A 14,960-nucleotide genomic window follows, 5' to 3' on the forward strand; every position below is an offset into this window, starting at 1 on the left:
ATTGTCTCTCTAAACCAAAAAAAAAGTGTTGATATTAAATTTTAAGATATCAAATGTATTACATTTTTATTTGATATCTTTTGTTAAATATTAAAAAAAAATTGATAAAAAAACACATCAAAACTTAATTTTACTTTATTTTGTGTTTTAATTAGCAGGTTTCACCAAATAGCACTAAATATTTTAAACTTGCGAGGGTGTTTAAACAAGGGCATCTCTAATGTGCAATCTATGCAGTATGCATATCTATTGCTGCATTAATACCTGTCTAATAATTGGTGTATCTTGAAGTATTAGCAAGCCACAATGGCAATCTCATGCAATATCCTCACTTGTATTATTGAAGACAGGAGCACCTTTCCAACTAATTTAGATATAACCTTGTGATGTAACCTAGTGCATTACAGTGGTGTGAAATTTACCTGTTTAGAAGCTATCAAGTAGGGTCTTGTCGAATGTGGTTAGTGAAGTTGTTGATGGAATAATTGAAGAACCCGTGATAAACCAGTACAAAATAAAGTAGCTAATATCAAGCAAGCATGTCACGGGAAACATAAACTAAGCTATCCATCTTTGATGATGCGGGTCAAGGTAGATAGATAGAGTAGATATTAGAAGCATCCCAAATAAATTTCCATTAAGATATAGGCATGAATATATATATATATATATACCCGTGCACGACAAGTATAATTACGAATATGCACAAGGAATCTTTTAAGAAGTAAATTAGCAGAATGTGAATGAAGATTGGTAGCAGTAATTAATGGAACAGCTATGACCAACCTGTTATGTAACTAATAATGCGATTACCATCAAGGATCAATGTGCTTAGAGTTACTTACAGCCATTGAACCACAAACAAGAGGCCTTGGTGTGGGGATTCTGAGACAACTAAGGCTACCACCTGGGATGACAGAGCATTCAGGTTGAGGTCTCTGCATGTCTCTCCCAGGAATGCAGTTTAGGGAGAAATCAAAACCCACATTCCTAAAGAAAAGCCTTGAGCATTGCTGGCTGAACCCCGAAAAGAAATTGTAAGCAACAGTTAGATTTGCAAGACTTCTCAAAGAGCACACTACGTCTGATAACTCCCCAGAGAGCTTGTTATGAGCCAAGTTCAGAACTTCAATGTCTTGAAGGCATGACAGCGTGTCTGGCAAATGACCCATAAGTGAGTTGAAGCTCACATCCAAAACTTGCATCTCTGTGAATAGCCCCACTCCTTCAGGGATGCAACCAGTTAACTGGTTATTGAGGAACAGAATCTCCTTTATTTTAGAACCCATGAAGCCCAAACTTGCTGGGATGTTTCCACTCAACTTGTTGTTGGCCAGGTTTATCACCGAGGCTGGGGAGCTACCCAAGTTTTGGGGAATTTCACCTTCAAACTGGTTGTTATTGAGAAATATTGCATCCAGATTCTTGCTGAAAAGTTCCTCAGGAAGGGCCCCAGAGAAGTAGTTGAATCTTAGGTCTAAGTAGATGAGGCCTGGCATGTACAAGGTAGCATAAGGGAAAGGACCTGAAAGTTGGTTGTTGCTGAGGTCTAACTCTTCCAGAAACACCAGCTCTCTGAATGTATCAGGAACAGAACCCGTGAATCTGTTCGTGTTGAGGTGGAGAAGAGACAAATCACTGAGTAGAGACAGCTCTTTGACGAGAGTTCCTTTCAGATTTGCATGGTTGAGATCTATGCCTGCAACAACTGGGAAAGCTGATGCAACCATTTCATCTTGAGGATTTGCACAGAAGACTCCTTTGTAAGAACACACATTTGGACCAACCCAACTTTCTAAAACATTAAGAGGGTCCTCAGTGATTGCAGATTTCCAAGCTTGGAGAGCTGTGTAAGCTCCTTCAGGCTTTGGCACTGAATATCCAGGGGGCTCTGGGCTGTTAATCCCTCCTCCAACCCAAACCATTCCACCATTGCCACCCCCATTTCCATTGCCAACACCAACACCAACGCCTACACCTACACCTACACCAACACCAACACCACCACCAACACTGAAGACAGCTTTCGTTGTACTTGAATGTAGAATGAAGATGAGAAAGGCTAGAATGCAGCTATTCTCCATTTTTAGCTGAAGATGCCAAAATGCTTAATTCAAGAGGATATGATTCTTAACTAAGCTTGCCCAAAACCCAAATAAGGCTGCTACATTGAAGAGAGAGTGGTGGACTGGTGGTGGTGGGGCTGATTATGCTCCCTTTCTTTTTTCCCATTTTCTTTTTAGTTTATGTAATGCGTTTGTTTGAGGCATACCTTTGTACACCTTTTTCTGTACAGATGTTGACTTCTTTGAGTGAAAATTTCAGTGTCAGAACAGTGTGGCAAGGTGAGATGGTCTCACTAATCACTAATTGCCACAACTTTTATAGATCTTATTATTATTGGCTGCATGCTAGCAAATAATCTTTCAGTGTTGTGGTCTTAATTACAGACTAGAAAATAACAGTAACACATAATTAGTTAACCATAGGGCGATGGATAAATTTTTCTAAGGGTCACTTGAATTTAAGATCATTAGTTGAAATAAAATGATCGCATTAATAAGCATTCACATGATGATACACATAGCATCTAAACAAGATTTTGGCTATTGTAATTTAAGAAAGTTGATGTCATTAGTGAAAATGAAAAGGTGTTTGCCACTTGTAATCATCTCCAGAAAGCAGAAGAAGGGTCAAGTTGATGTGTACTTGGCATGACTGTGTATGAGCATTAGAGCATGTAACTTAGTTCACACTCTTTCGTCCTTTTGGAAACTCTAAAACATTTAAGAGATTTGATACTGTGCTAACTCATTTTGTACCAAGCAATAAGGAGAAAAACAAAAGGATGAAAAAACACAAGGTACTTTTAAACTAAGGAGCTGGTAGAGGGAATTTAATTTCTGATGAATGGTTGCCAGTTGGTAGCTACTAGCTACCAAATATCCGTGCCTACTCCATTGCTGCATAAGAATTTTTTGAAAACACTAATTAACTTTCATTTACTCTTAGAATAGCCCTAATCAAACTATTCCCAATAAATAGCTCTTTATTGCAGGAACAACCCCTTTACTTTCTAGTTCTCAACTTGCAATAATGACAAATTAGTCTGCTGAAATAAACAGCAAAATTGAACATTTCCTAACTGAGAAAGTGTAAATCTTGGAGAAAAATTAAAATAATCAAAAGGGTATCAGCAAAAGGGGACATTGAATATCATGAGGCATCAGGGTACAGAAACTTTCCCAGCAGTGTGGAGGAATTTCTTGTTTTTAAATGATTCTGAGTGAAGTATGCTCCCAGATTTATACTATACAATGGCAATTTCTAAAGTTCAGCAAAAGTTAGTGACATTCAGTGTTCAGTTCTCTTTTCTAAATGATGAGAACATGCTCCAGCAACCAATCATTAGGCAGAGGAAATCTGGTTTGAAAACTGAGAGGAGAAAAAGGTAGCGCACGCCATTCTGATTACTAGTCAAAAGCAGCTAGCTTCCAAGTTCTATGGCTGGTCATCAACATATTCGTTCCAATTATAAAACAAATAAAGGGTAAGATTCCTCTTGTTCAGATCTTCTGCAACACAAGTGGAACTGATTGAATTTTCAAATCATAGCCACCAGAACTTAAGTATACTTAGATTATTCCTAAGTGACATTTAGATTTACACTTAGATTATTCCAACAAAAACCTAAGATTTGGTCTTAATAATGACTTTTCATTTTTGTATCTTTTAAAGTGTGTTACAGTCAGTCCCTTGATCAAATATAGTACAAGATCTAAGAAAGAATTACCATATTTTAGAAATATAAGAACTAAAGTGCTTGTTTTAAAAATATAAAAAGAAAATCAATGCTTGAAGCCTATAACATAATTTATTCATGAAACTCTTTGTTCTATCAGTACACAATTAATCAAAGAAACTGAGAAAGTGACACAACACAGTCTGTGGTTGAGTAATATGACAGGTCATACTCAAACTAAGCATTATATAATTCCAAAATTGTAAAGCTATATGAATCTAAAACTTAGTGAAATGGAAGATGTTATTTATTGCCAAATGCAAAAGGGTAAGGCATAATGATATTAGGGAAATCAATGTGTATCTGTTACATTCTTCACATTCTTGGCTTCTGGCTTTAATTTAGTCAAACACTCTATATTAATGGCTAGTTGCATGTGCTATCATCAATATCAAGTGAATAGTTAGCAGTTAGGTGTGGTGTGGTCACGTGTAATTATTGCAACATGGGTTTGATTTAGGTCCCATCTTCAATTCTTTTGGGTTGTTGCTGCATAAATGTTATGTTCCTTTGCCTTTACTTCTTCATCTATTCTCATCATCAACATATTGCTGTCTGCATGTACCTTTGTTGGATTAGGACTTGCCCAGAGAAAATGCTGCATCAAAAAATTTCTTCTCATTATCAAGTTTGCAAATTTCTATGTTCAGAAACACTGGAGGAAAAAACTTCATAGAATTAGTCAATTGGGATGATGACTGAGCATAAAGTAATAAGATTAAGGCTTAATACTTATTTTGATCTCTGTATTAGTTAGTTTTGTTCAAAATGATACTCTTTTTTGTTGAGATGTTCAAAGTAGTCAATTCTCTTGTAAAAATGGTTTAATTTAATTCTTTTTGCTGACTATGTTTAAATTATTAAGAACATAACGTTCATCTTAATCAATATTCAATGAGTTGTCCAGATTTAAAGTAGGCGTAACGTAGATCTAATTTTTTGTTTTTATAGCCTTTTCTTTGATACACTGATATACTTTTTCTTGTCTCTGCATTTTGGGCTTTTCTGGTTCATCTTGTATCCTAAATCCAAAACATGGCTTTAAGAAGTTAGACATAAGAGTATTTCTATGGTTTCTTCCTACATCTTGTATGTCACTGTCGCAGTGCTACATTTTTTTACCTCTCACACTTTTTTCACATATAAGAGAGCAACATATTTGAGAAATAATATTTTTGCATTAATTTGCACTATTTTTCCTTATTATTTATTTTCTTTTTTTCTTCTAAAATTACCAAAGTTTACCTTTTTTATATGACCACTTTATTTTTATAATATGTGGTATATGAATGTAAATGTGTATTATAAAGCCATTATTTTCCATATTATTGTGTAATCCCAAACTGAAAAGTATTTTTGAATTACATAATCCATAAACATTTTTTATGCGAAAATACTTTTTAGTTTTGACTTTCAGATTGAATAATAGGAAAAATTTCTTGTAAAATTTGAAAAAGACTTTAAACAAAAATTACAAAGCAGAGATTTTCATACATATGGAGGTGCGGAAAGGAATTATGGTGGTGCAGAAAGAAATTACTTAACCTGGACTTATTGTATTTTTTGGAGCAAGTCTATGATCTGTTTCTTTCTGTACCCATCAATTTTTTTCATGCACTCCATCACAGACTTCCGGAAGTTTTGATCCGGAATAGCAGTGGGATGAGTGTCTTCTTGAAAAATTTTCCAGAAGGAAAAATCCAGTTTGATAAGGTATAGGAAGAAATTTGATAGGGTGCAGGAAGAAACATTGAAAGGCTTCAAAAGATTGGGCTTGCATCGAATTAAGCTCAGTCTCGGTTATAGAGAAAAAAAAAGACAAGCACACATTGTAAATCTTAAAAAACTGGTTTTGGACCCATTAACTATTTTGTAGTAGTCTTCATAACATAATTTAGGTTATAGTAACATAAAAATTATCCCCTAATATAGCGATATAAATAAAAAAATTATTGATATTTTAATGACATATTGTGCATGGTAACACTGTCACAGTTATGTCATTTATATATACTTTTATCATTTTATATACATTTTATTTTAAGAACTCAGACTGAAATATGAAAAATTAACATATATAATAGATCAACTAACAATACTACACCAATAATTGAAGTAAAATAACTTTGAAATTTGTTTATAAATGATGAAAAGAAAAAGATGATTGGAGGAAATGAAAACCAAAGTGGTAGGGTCTGAAAAATTGAAGGAAGAATCGAGAAAAGTTGGATAACAGGCATGTTATGTTGTTATATTCCTCTTTGCACAACCAACGACCATTCCATGTGTGAGTTCTTTATGGGACCAAATCTCTGCCACACCAAGAAGCTAACCCTAATTAACACTCACTGCCATTAATCTTCCCTCATCTCTCTCACTATATTCTCACTTCAAAAGCATCCAAAATCTTCCCTAAAGTGAAAGAACTGAATATCACCTTTTTAGGTCTCCTTTAAATTTTAAATGGCATGTGGAAAGAGACACTTCCTCTTGCTAGTTTCATATCACCAACCCACCATTTCCCTGACTAATTCTTAATGAACATCCTCTTAAACCTAATTAATGACTTAATACGAGGAACAACGAGTGTAATAAAATATCCACACACATCTTGTTAAAATAGACTTGTTAAAATAGACTCTAATCTAACTCTGATACCAGATTAATAAGTGAACTTTAAACCTAACTCAACCTTATAAAATTGGTTTGTAAGATAAGATTTACATTTACTTATTATAATTATATAGACCTTATAAAATTGGTTTGTAAGATAAGATTTGCATTTACTTATTATAATTATATAGACCTTATTTTATCTCTAAACGATACGAGTACCCTAACAATTACAATGAGATGCATGTATGATTAGAAAGATCTTTCTTTTTCCTAACACACACAAACCCCAAAGCTTAGAGAAGGTTGGAGTTTTGAGATGATACGTAGTAATTTAAAAAGAACACAGAAATAAAAAGCATCTAAAAAGTTTATTCTTGTCTTCTTATATATTCTCTCTTTATTCCCTTCAGAAACTACAATGAAGTTGCCCCTCTTCATCTTGATTTTAGCTTTATCATGCATGTCCCATGAAAGAAAAGATAGCATTAACATGCACGTTACTCTCTCTCTCTCTATCTCTTTCAGATGGGATTAGTTCATCTTTTCTCTGTAACACTGCAGGAAAAAGATCGAATCTAACGCAGAATAAAGTAATAAAGAGGTGTCTGTCTCGTAGTATCACTCTCTTTTCTAAAAAATAGAAACAAAAGAATCTCTCACCAATAAACGTATAGCTTGTGTTGTTCTATTCAAAATCAAACTCAAAATATTTCAATCAAGAGATTTGAACTTCTGCTCCCTCGTTCTCCATAGCAGACACAATTTTTTCCATAGATTCCTTCTCAAGTAATGAAACTTCCAAAATGGTTTTAAATTAAAAGTGAATAGTTTCATTACACACACACATATATATGCTGTCATAGTCGTGTTTTCGTGTACACATTACATAGTGTTACGGTTCAAAGACGAGATCTTTGGTCAGTTTAAGGGGTCCCATAAGAAAACCAAAAGATCTTCTTGAACTTCATATCCTAAAGTAAGTTTTCTTTTCTACTGGGAAGACATCAGCACCAGTAAAAGATTCGTGGTGCACCTTATGGTGTGACTCTGATATATGGTAATGGATGTGCATCAGATCAGATAAAATGCAGAATTTCAAATTAAATCAAGTTACTGTCATCAATCTTCTTATCTTTAAATATTTAATATCATTGTATATCTAAAACTTAAATATTAAAATAATCTTTTGCGATATACTCGCTCAGTTAAGCAGCGTATACTCTTATATATCCTGCATTCTTATAATGCTTAAATCGTATGCATGTTAGATACCAATTTTTTTATATACAACCATCAACTTAACAAGATATATATATATTATGACAGAAGTGGATTTCAACCTTCTGTTATTTATTTTTCATTATGTATATATTTTTTGTCTGTCAAATCTGATATAAATTCTAAACTTAACCGAGGACACGAGAGTAACTTACTAGCTATGAATTCTTCCACCGTCATGAGGCTCCGACTTAAAGTTATCGGTAACATACATAGATAGATACGTATGCATATATAAATATATAGATATATATGTATATGTATATATATATTTCTAAAAGAGAAAGCGAAAGCTATATATGATTCCCTTCTGAAACCTTTCAAAAATGTGAAAAGAAGTAGAAAGTGAAGCGTAATGACACACTCTTTTGGACATTTTTCATTTTTATATATGAATGTGATGATATATATATATATATATAAACATAAAGAAGAATTTAAGGATAAGAAGGAAGTAATGACTAGCTACAGCACGAGGAACAAGGTGGTTTGCAGTTTGCACAAACTCATTGGTATATTTGTGGTATAAAAAACAAGAAAGGTGAAATTGTACAAGCATTTGAAAACAATAAAATAATAAGAATTATAGGAGGGAATGGTATAGTAATGAAAATAGTGATGATTTTGATGCAGTAGGATACATTTACTTTGGTTTCTCCCTCTCCATGTGTCAGAAGTGACAGCAGCCTTTTCTTGGGTTTTTCTTTTCTTTTCTTTCTCTTTGATTTACAATCTTCCACCCTTTGTTCTTTCTTTCCAGCTTGTCCATTGCACACACACTGTAATACTGTTATGGTTCCTTTGTGAGAGTCACCAAAGTTTCATAAATAGGCCTCCATAGGAAAAAGAAACAAAAAAGAGAGCAAACTATGGATATTATTTCTTTGGCCTTTTTTTTGTTGAAAGGAAACTTGAGAGACGCTTCAAGCTTTCATGATGATGATGACTATAATGCTGTCTATATGGTTTTTGTTTTTTCTCTACATTTCTCTCTCTCTCTTACTCTCTCTCTTCACTTTTTTCTTTGTTGGGTTCACCCTCTTCTACCCATGATGATCCGGGTTGTCAGGGTCTGGCCAATAAGAAGAGTACTTCAACCATTCAGCTTCTTGTGGGTTTGTCATGGATGACTCCTGCAAGTAGGGTTAGGGTTTGTAATCAAAATCTTAAGTAATAATAACAAGGAAAAATCATTATATACTTCAAGAATATTATGACTCTATTTAATCTCCAAATTTTATTGAATTTACATTTCATAAACTAAGAAAAGATATTTATGGAAAATGGAAATTCAATAGTTCATCAGGAATAGTCTTTTTCCACATCATGGTCAAAGTGTCAAACGTCAATGGGCGTCTTGCCAAACACGGCCCATTGAAAAAAGAAAATAAAATTAAGTTGCTTTCACTTTACCCAGTCTTAATTAATAGCTTGTTTATGAGAATAAAAGAAAAAAAAAGAACAAAGATCAAACTTTTAAACATTAGAAGTAGTCTAATGAGAGGAACGAATTATGTTGGTGGTTTCGATCTCTTGTACAATTCAAAAACAAAATAAAGAATGTCTTTTTCCTTTAAAGGCTTCGATTGATGTCCCACTTTTTGTTTTACTGTTGTTCTTTCATTCAGTGTATAATAGGAAGAAAAACGTAACCTCAAAGTAAAATTAAGTAAAAAATGTTTTTTTATTTTATAATTTTTCTCTATGAATTATGTGCCCTCCTTTTCCTTTTCTCTTGGCATTATGACACACAAAGTTCATATAATTCTGAGTCAAAAAGTTCTTTCTTACCTCTTTGATTTCAGTTGAAGTGCAACCCATGATGAGTTCCTCCAAACCAGACGCAGACCTTCCTCCAAGCTTATGATGATGTTGTTGCTGTTGTTGCTGCAAAGTGTACAAATACCATAGATGCATTTTCCAAGGTCAACAATCAAATTCAAAGCACACATCTTAATCATCGTGTTCAACATTATTTAAAAAGTGAAAAGACAGTTTCATGCTTCTCATTTTTCAAGCACTCACAAAAGCTTTTCCTACTCATTCACTCCGACTCATGCACAATACCATGCAGACTCACTCATCTGTTTTTTCTTTCTTTCACTGACTAGCTTATATTTTTTCCCTTTTTTTACAATTTATTGTTATCATTATAAATAAAAAATGGTTATAAACATTTTTATATTAAAATTTTAGGGGGCATATGAAAGTAATTTATGACCATTTAAGCTGTTTAAACTTATTTTAACAAGTCAAGTTCATGATATAAACTGTTATGTTTACTCAGTGCAGTCTTTCTCTTTTCCAATGGTCCAATGCTATTTGGTAACAGCTACAGTAGTTCTCAATTATGAAAATCAAAAGGGAAGAAAAATATGATCATGTATATATATTATAATGTTTAAGAAGAGAAAATTGAGTGGTGATTACCTGAAAATTTTCATTTTGGAGCATTATTCTAGAGACATGGTAAGAGTTGTCATCGAGAATGATGGAAGTATGGTGGAGGGGAGGTGGAGAAATAATGGTGGAGATGGGATGTGATGGCCTACTGATATGAAAAGCTGAGTTTGAAATCTGATGATGAGCATGTTGCTGATGTTGTTGTTGGTGATGATGATGAACTACATGCTGTGCTCTCTGTCGTTCATGCACTTCTTCACATGAACCTGATGCTTGCACCACTTCCCTTGCTGTTGAAGCCTCTCCCATTCCAACCTGCATTTTCCACCATCATATTCAACTGTTAACTATATACATGTTATCCTATGCACAAGAATACAACGCATACTATCATTTATATATACTTTTTGAAGGTTAATCAAAGTAAAAGAAAAAGAAGAACATGTCAACCTCATGTTTCTTTTTCTTGGTATGTTAGCTGTAACTTTGTTGCATTTTTGTTACCTTCAGCGGTAGGTAAACAGGCAGTGGTTGGTTGAAACTGATTTATAATTAAGCATGGTCGTACAGATTCATGCTGTCTGTGCAAGCAATGGTGTTATATCATCAGCTACCTTAATCCTTTCATGTCTTATTTCACTTTTTGGTGCAAAAGCAAACTCTATAGTTTTACCAAAAGAATGTTGAAATTCAGTGAATTATGTTAGCTTTGGCAGCTATGCAAGTGAGACATCACGTTCAATTAATTGATTTGAAAAAAAGGTGTCCAATTAAAATCAAAACTATGCAAGTGTCCAATCAAGTGTGATGCCATATATATATACACATGTTGGCACGTTTGAATGATATGTGTATATATATATATATATATATATATATATATATATATATATGATTGTGTATATGTATGTGCAGTGTACCTCATCAAAGCTTTTCCTGAAAGGGATGAAGCTAAAGTGATCAGGTTTTAGATGGTGAATGTCCAAAGGGTGATGAGTGAAAGTTGTGATTGGAGGGACACCAACAACAGCAGACATTTCATCTCTGTGAGTAGCAATTTCTTTGGAAGAACAACTTCCACTTCCACTGTCCCTTCTGCTACTGTTGTTAGGTTCTCCACTTCCTTCACCAGTTGTTGCACTTCTGTCTGACCAGTTGCACTGTCTTGGCTGTGTCTGATAGAATATCTTGGACACCACAAGCTCTCCCTCTTTCTCTTCTTCATGCTGCCCCAAATGGTATTGGTGCATCACCCAGTTGGTTTTCTCTGGCTTTCTGTTCTTTCCAAAGTTGGTGTAGAGGACAAGAATTTTCTTGCAACCCTTTTGTTTTCCATTCACCATCACTGGCCTGGTCTTACCAGTCTTGTGCCACCGGGTTTCTCCACCTTGCAAGTCACATTCGTTTTGAATCTTTCTCCTCTTTCTTGTCCCAGTTGTGTAAGCCTTTGAGGGTCTATGGAAGAAGTGCCTGCTCAATCCATCTCTTGTTACTCCTGTCAGACACATATCCACCACACACCCAAAAATCAAAGTTAGGTGAACTGACAAATAAAACCCTTTTTCTTTATATCAATTATAGTACAAGTTTCTTAAAAATCCCAAAAGAGACTTTGGTGGTCTCTCTCTCTATATAGTAAAACCTAACTGGGAATTAAAAAATGACATGGAATAATGGATAAGATGGTTAGAAGATAATTCTAACACTCTTGGAAAGTAGTGAGATTTGAATTTTTTTTATCAGTATATCTCTCACACCTGGAAGTTTCTCTGGATGGGTATAACAGATTCCGTCTTCTCCTTCAATGGTTGGAATGAACTCATCTATCAAAGGGTGTGATTTCATGTTCTTTGCCTCCACTTTGGCTTCAAGATGTTCTATCAGTTCTTGGTCTGTGGGATCAAACTTCACTCCTGCTGGCAAGCCTAGCCAGTCCTGCAGTCGCCATTGAAATTCAAGTGAAAAACCAGAATCAAAAGCTAAAGAGAAAAGAGGAACAAGAAGAATAATACAAGGGAAAGAGAAAATAAAGAGGGTTGAAGGCTTTAGTTAACAAAAAATAATAATACTGAAACTTTACCAGTGACATAAAATGAAAAAGGGAAACCCCATGAAATGAATTGCACAAGCTCTATAAGCATACAGATATGGCTATACTTTTTTGGCTGTGCATGATATGATTCTTCTTCATACACTGTCAAAGGCTTTTCAGTGAAGGAAAGAATATTATTGAGATATTTTTCCGTACCGGCTTCCCTTCAAACTTGTGTCCGCAACCGGGACACTGCTTGGATCCGCACAATTGATGCTCTTCAAGCTTGGCATCTATGAGATCAGAACTGCTTACAGAACTCAAGTTGCTGATCTTACTCATCTCGTGACGTGTGCGTGCGTGTGCTATCTCTCTTGATCAAACCAGATGCCTTCAAATATATTACCGCAACTCCCTTTTTATAGAACAGTCCACCACTTAGCATGTCCAAGTTTCTGCTCTATATTACAGGAAAATCCAAGACCCAATTCAGATCCATCAAAACTTCAAATTCTCCAAAATGATCAACAAAGAAAGCAGAAACAACGATACATAACATGGCTAATCATTTTCTTAACTTTTGAAGAGCTGCTAATTGTTTATACATGTATCAGGAAAATAAATATGTGTATTAAGAAATTAAACATGTAGATGATGATCCGGTTGAGAAAAAGTAGGCTAAAAATCTGCAAACAAAGGGAAAAATCTTGAATATGGACAAAAAATGATGATGGAAAACACTAACTCCCTAGCGTGTACGCGACTGTAACCGATCGTAGAAAAAAAAAATCTGCAGAACCCAGATGAGAATATGCAGGAAAGAAGGAAAGTATTCGGTGAGGATAAGATAAAGAAGAGCGTAGAGGAGGAAAAAGAGGAAGGAGTTACAATAAGATTGAGCTATAAACCTGGTTTAACCATGGAAAACACCAGAATTCCCTATCTAGCTAGATACTTTAACTGAAGGCAGTGAGAAAAATAAGAAAGGAAAAGGTGGCTAGCTGCTGCTTCAAACACACATATAGTACCTTTAAGACTTTGCTAATTTAAGAAGTGCATGTATGTAGGCGGTTTATGAGAGAGAAAGAGAAAAAGAGAAAGAAAACCCGGTTGGTTTTTTTCTGACTAAAGCTCAAAATCCACCCTCTCTCTTCCCATATCCTACTAGTATTACACCTTTCTTTCAGCCTTGACTACAAAAGCAAAAGCCACAAAACGGCCACATAGCTGTTACTAATCAAGGATCTCCTACCAACCTTACAATTTGTGTCTTATTTTATATTTGTATATATAAAATCATTAAAAAAATACACATCCCAAAGAACCACGAAAACATTTAGTTAACGAATCAGAATCAGTACATACAGATTGTTTATATAATGTATCCAGTCTTTTAATGTAAGAAAATTATGGGGTGAAATTTTAATTTTGATTCAAAACATTTGCATTTTTCTGTGTCATGTGGTTAATCAATCAGTGTTAATCTTTGATCAAAAGTTAGCAGGCAGAACAGGTAATATGTATGGTGATTAATAGATTTTTAAATGTAAACAGTGATTCTTAATACGTGTCAGAAAGTTTGGAGTTTGAGTAATAACGACGACATGGGGCAGAATTACGGTCTCATTATTTGAGAATAACAGATTAAAGCTAAGATTTTTAGGGAGAGAGAGAAAGAAAGAAAGACATGGTGAGACACCCAGATGGAAATAAGGGAAAAAGGGATGATAGAAACTCACATGGGCTTTGAGCTGGAGTGCTGATCATGATGCTTTTGCCATGAATGTTTTGCACACACAAGAGAGAGAGAGAGAGAAAGAGATGGGTGGGGAGTATTAGGATGTGGTTGCTTGATAAGCAAGACAAAGCTGTGTGTACTTGATGGACCACCACCTCTTCTAATTACTATGTTAAATCATATTCTTTCACAAACACATATATATGTATATATATATATATATATATATATATAACTTGGACCAGAAGCACCAAATAGTTTACACCTATAGGTAAAATAAAAGTAAAGCTTAATTTACATGCATTGAAGATATAAAGAACTTTGACCGTATCAGTAAATATGAAAATCATGTCTGAAATGAGTATGATATTGTTATTTTCTCTTTATTCTGGTAGTAAACTCTTTAATGGTATTATTATAGTTGTAAGTCTCGCTGACTAGAGATAAAATCTATTTAGAATACATAAGTGAGTGTAAATCTTACTTTACAAGTCAGTTTTGTAGGATTGAATTAGACTTAAAGTGTATTTTTTTACATGGTATCAGAGTCTTAACATAGCATTAAAGCCTAGTCAGAGTCTATCCTAGCAATCCATCCACCATCAAGTCGTTATCGGACCACCTATTCATGTCTAATCTCACGCTCGAGATGTATATATCTCGGCGTGAGGTAGACTTAAACTCCATTTATTTTTGGAATGTAATTTGAGGTTGTGTTATTTTTTTTTTTTTTTGATGAAATTATGTATTTGAGATATAGAAGAAGTGAGAAGAAGTAGGAGAGAGGGGTCCACCATGAAAATCTTATGCTCTCATAAAGTATCTTAATCAGATGATGGCTAGGTTTCACGTTTATAACAGCATTGTTTGGAGCAGTCAAGAGGAAAATGATGGAGGGTCCCAAATGATGTTTGCAGTGTAGATAGATGGCCATGATTGCTCCTTTGTCTCCTGTTTTTACTTTTGTTTTTCTGTTTTTCTTTCTTTTAGCTTTGCTTTTCTTTCATGGAGCTTACAATCACATTTTCTTGCCTAAATTTCTTAGACAGACACACACACCTAAGGAATATATCCTATCTTCAGTCTGTATA

At 34.4% G+C, this 14,960-nt stretch overlaps 2 protein-coding genes across 6 annotated transcripts; both read right to left on the reverse strand.

The window, feature by feature from the left end:
* Positions 1–609: 609 nt before the first annotated feature.
* LOC108344872 (leucine-rich repeat extensin-like protein 4) lies at positions 610–2,223 on the reverse strand. Its single transcript, XM_017583394.2, has one exon. The coding sequence runs from the start codon at positions 2,082–2,084 to the stop codon at positions 816–818; it is 1,269 nt and encodes a 422-aa protein (XP_017438883.1). The 5' UTR covers positions 2,085–2,223; the 3' UTR covers positions 610–815.
* Positions 2,224–8,131: 5,908 nt separating this feature from the next.
* On the reverse strand, positions 8,132–13,892 carry LOC108343933 (NAC domain-containing protein 75). Of its 5 annotated transcripts, none has more exons than XM_052867664.1 (7): positions 13,871–13,892; positions 12,348–12,591; positions 11,857–12,034; positions 11,020–11,594; positions 10,127–10,414; positions 9,488–9,583; positions 8,132–8,829 (listed from the first exon to the last, which is right to left on the reverse strand). In XM_052867664.1, the coding sequence occupies exons 2-7, from the start codon at positions 12,471–12,473 to the stop codon at positions 8,740–8,742; spliced, it is 1,353 nt and encodes a 450-aa protein (XP_052723624.1). In that variant the 5' UTR covers positions 12,474–12,591; positions 13,871–13,892; the 3' UTR covers positions 8,132–8,739. The 5 variants fall into 5 exon arrangements, with proteins under 5 accessions (XP_052723624.1, XP_052723620.1, XP_052723621.1 ...); XM_052867660.1 differs by lacking the exon at positions 13,871–13,892 and adding an exon at positions 13,160–13,311; XM_052867661.1 differs by lacking the exon at positions 13,871–13,892 and adding an exon at positions 13,040–13,178.
* Between the last annotated feature and the right edge of the window lie 1,068 nt (positions 13,893–14,960).

This window comes from Vigna angularis, chromosome 8 (assembly GCF_016808095.1).
Source record: "Vigna angularis cultivar LongXiaoDou No.4 chromosome 8, ASM1680809v1, whole genome shotgun sequence".
NCBI classification, from domain to species: Eukaryota; Viridiplantae; Streptophyta; class Magnoliopsida; order Fabales; family Fabaceae; genus Vigna; species Vigna angularis.

What these genes read in the sequence shown, in the direction of transcription:
- LOC108344872 (XM_017583394.2), bottom strand. Translation starts at nt 2,084, where the DNA reads ATGGAGAATAGCTGCATTCTAGCCTTTCTCATCTTCATTCTACATTCA.
- LOC108343933 (XM_052867664.1), bottom strand. Translation starts at nt 12,473, where the DNA reads ATGAGTAAGATCAGCAACTTGAGTTCTGTAAGCAGTTCTGATCTCATA. An exon ending in ACAAGTTTGAAGGGAAGCCG is followed by an intron (nt 12,035 to 12,347) that starts GTACGGAAAAAT and finishes TGGCGACTGCAG; the next exon opens with GACTGGCTAGGCTTGCCAGC. An exon ending in TCCAAAATGAAAATTTTCAG is followed by an intron (nt 9,584 to 10,126) that starts GTAATCACCACT and finishes TACACTTTGCAG; the next exon opens with CAACAACAGCAACAACATCA.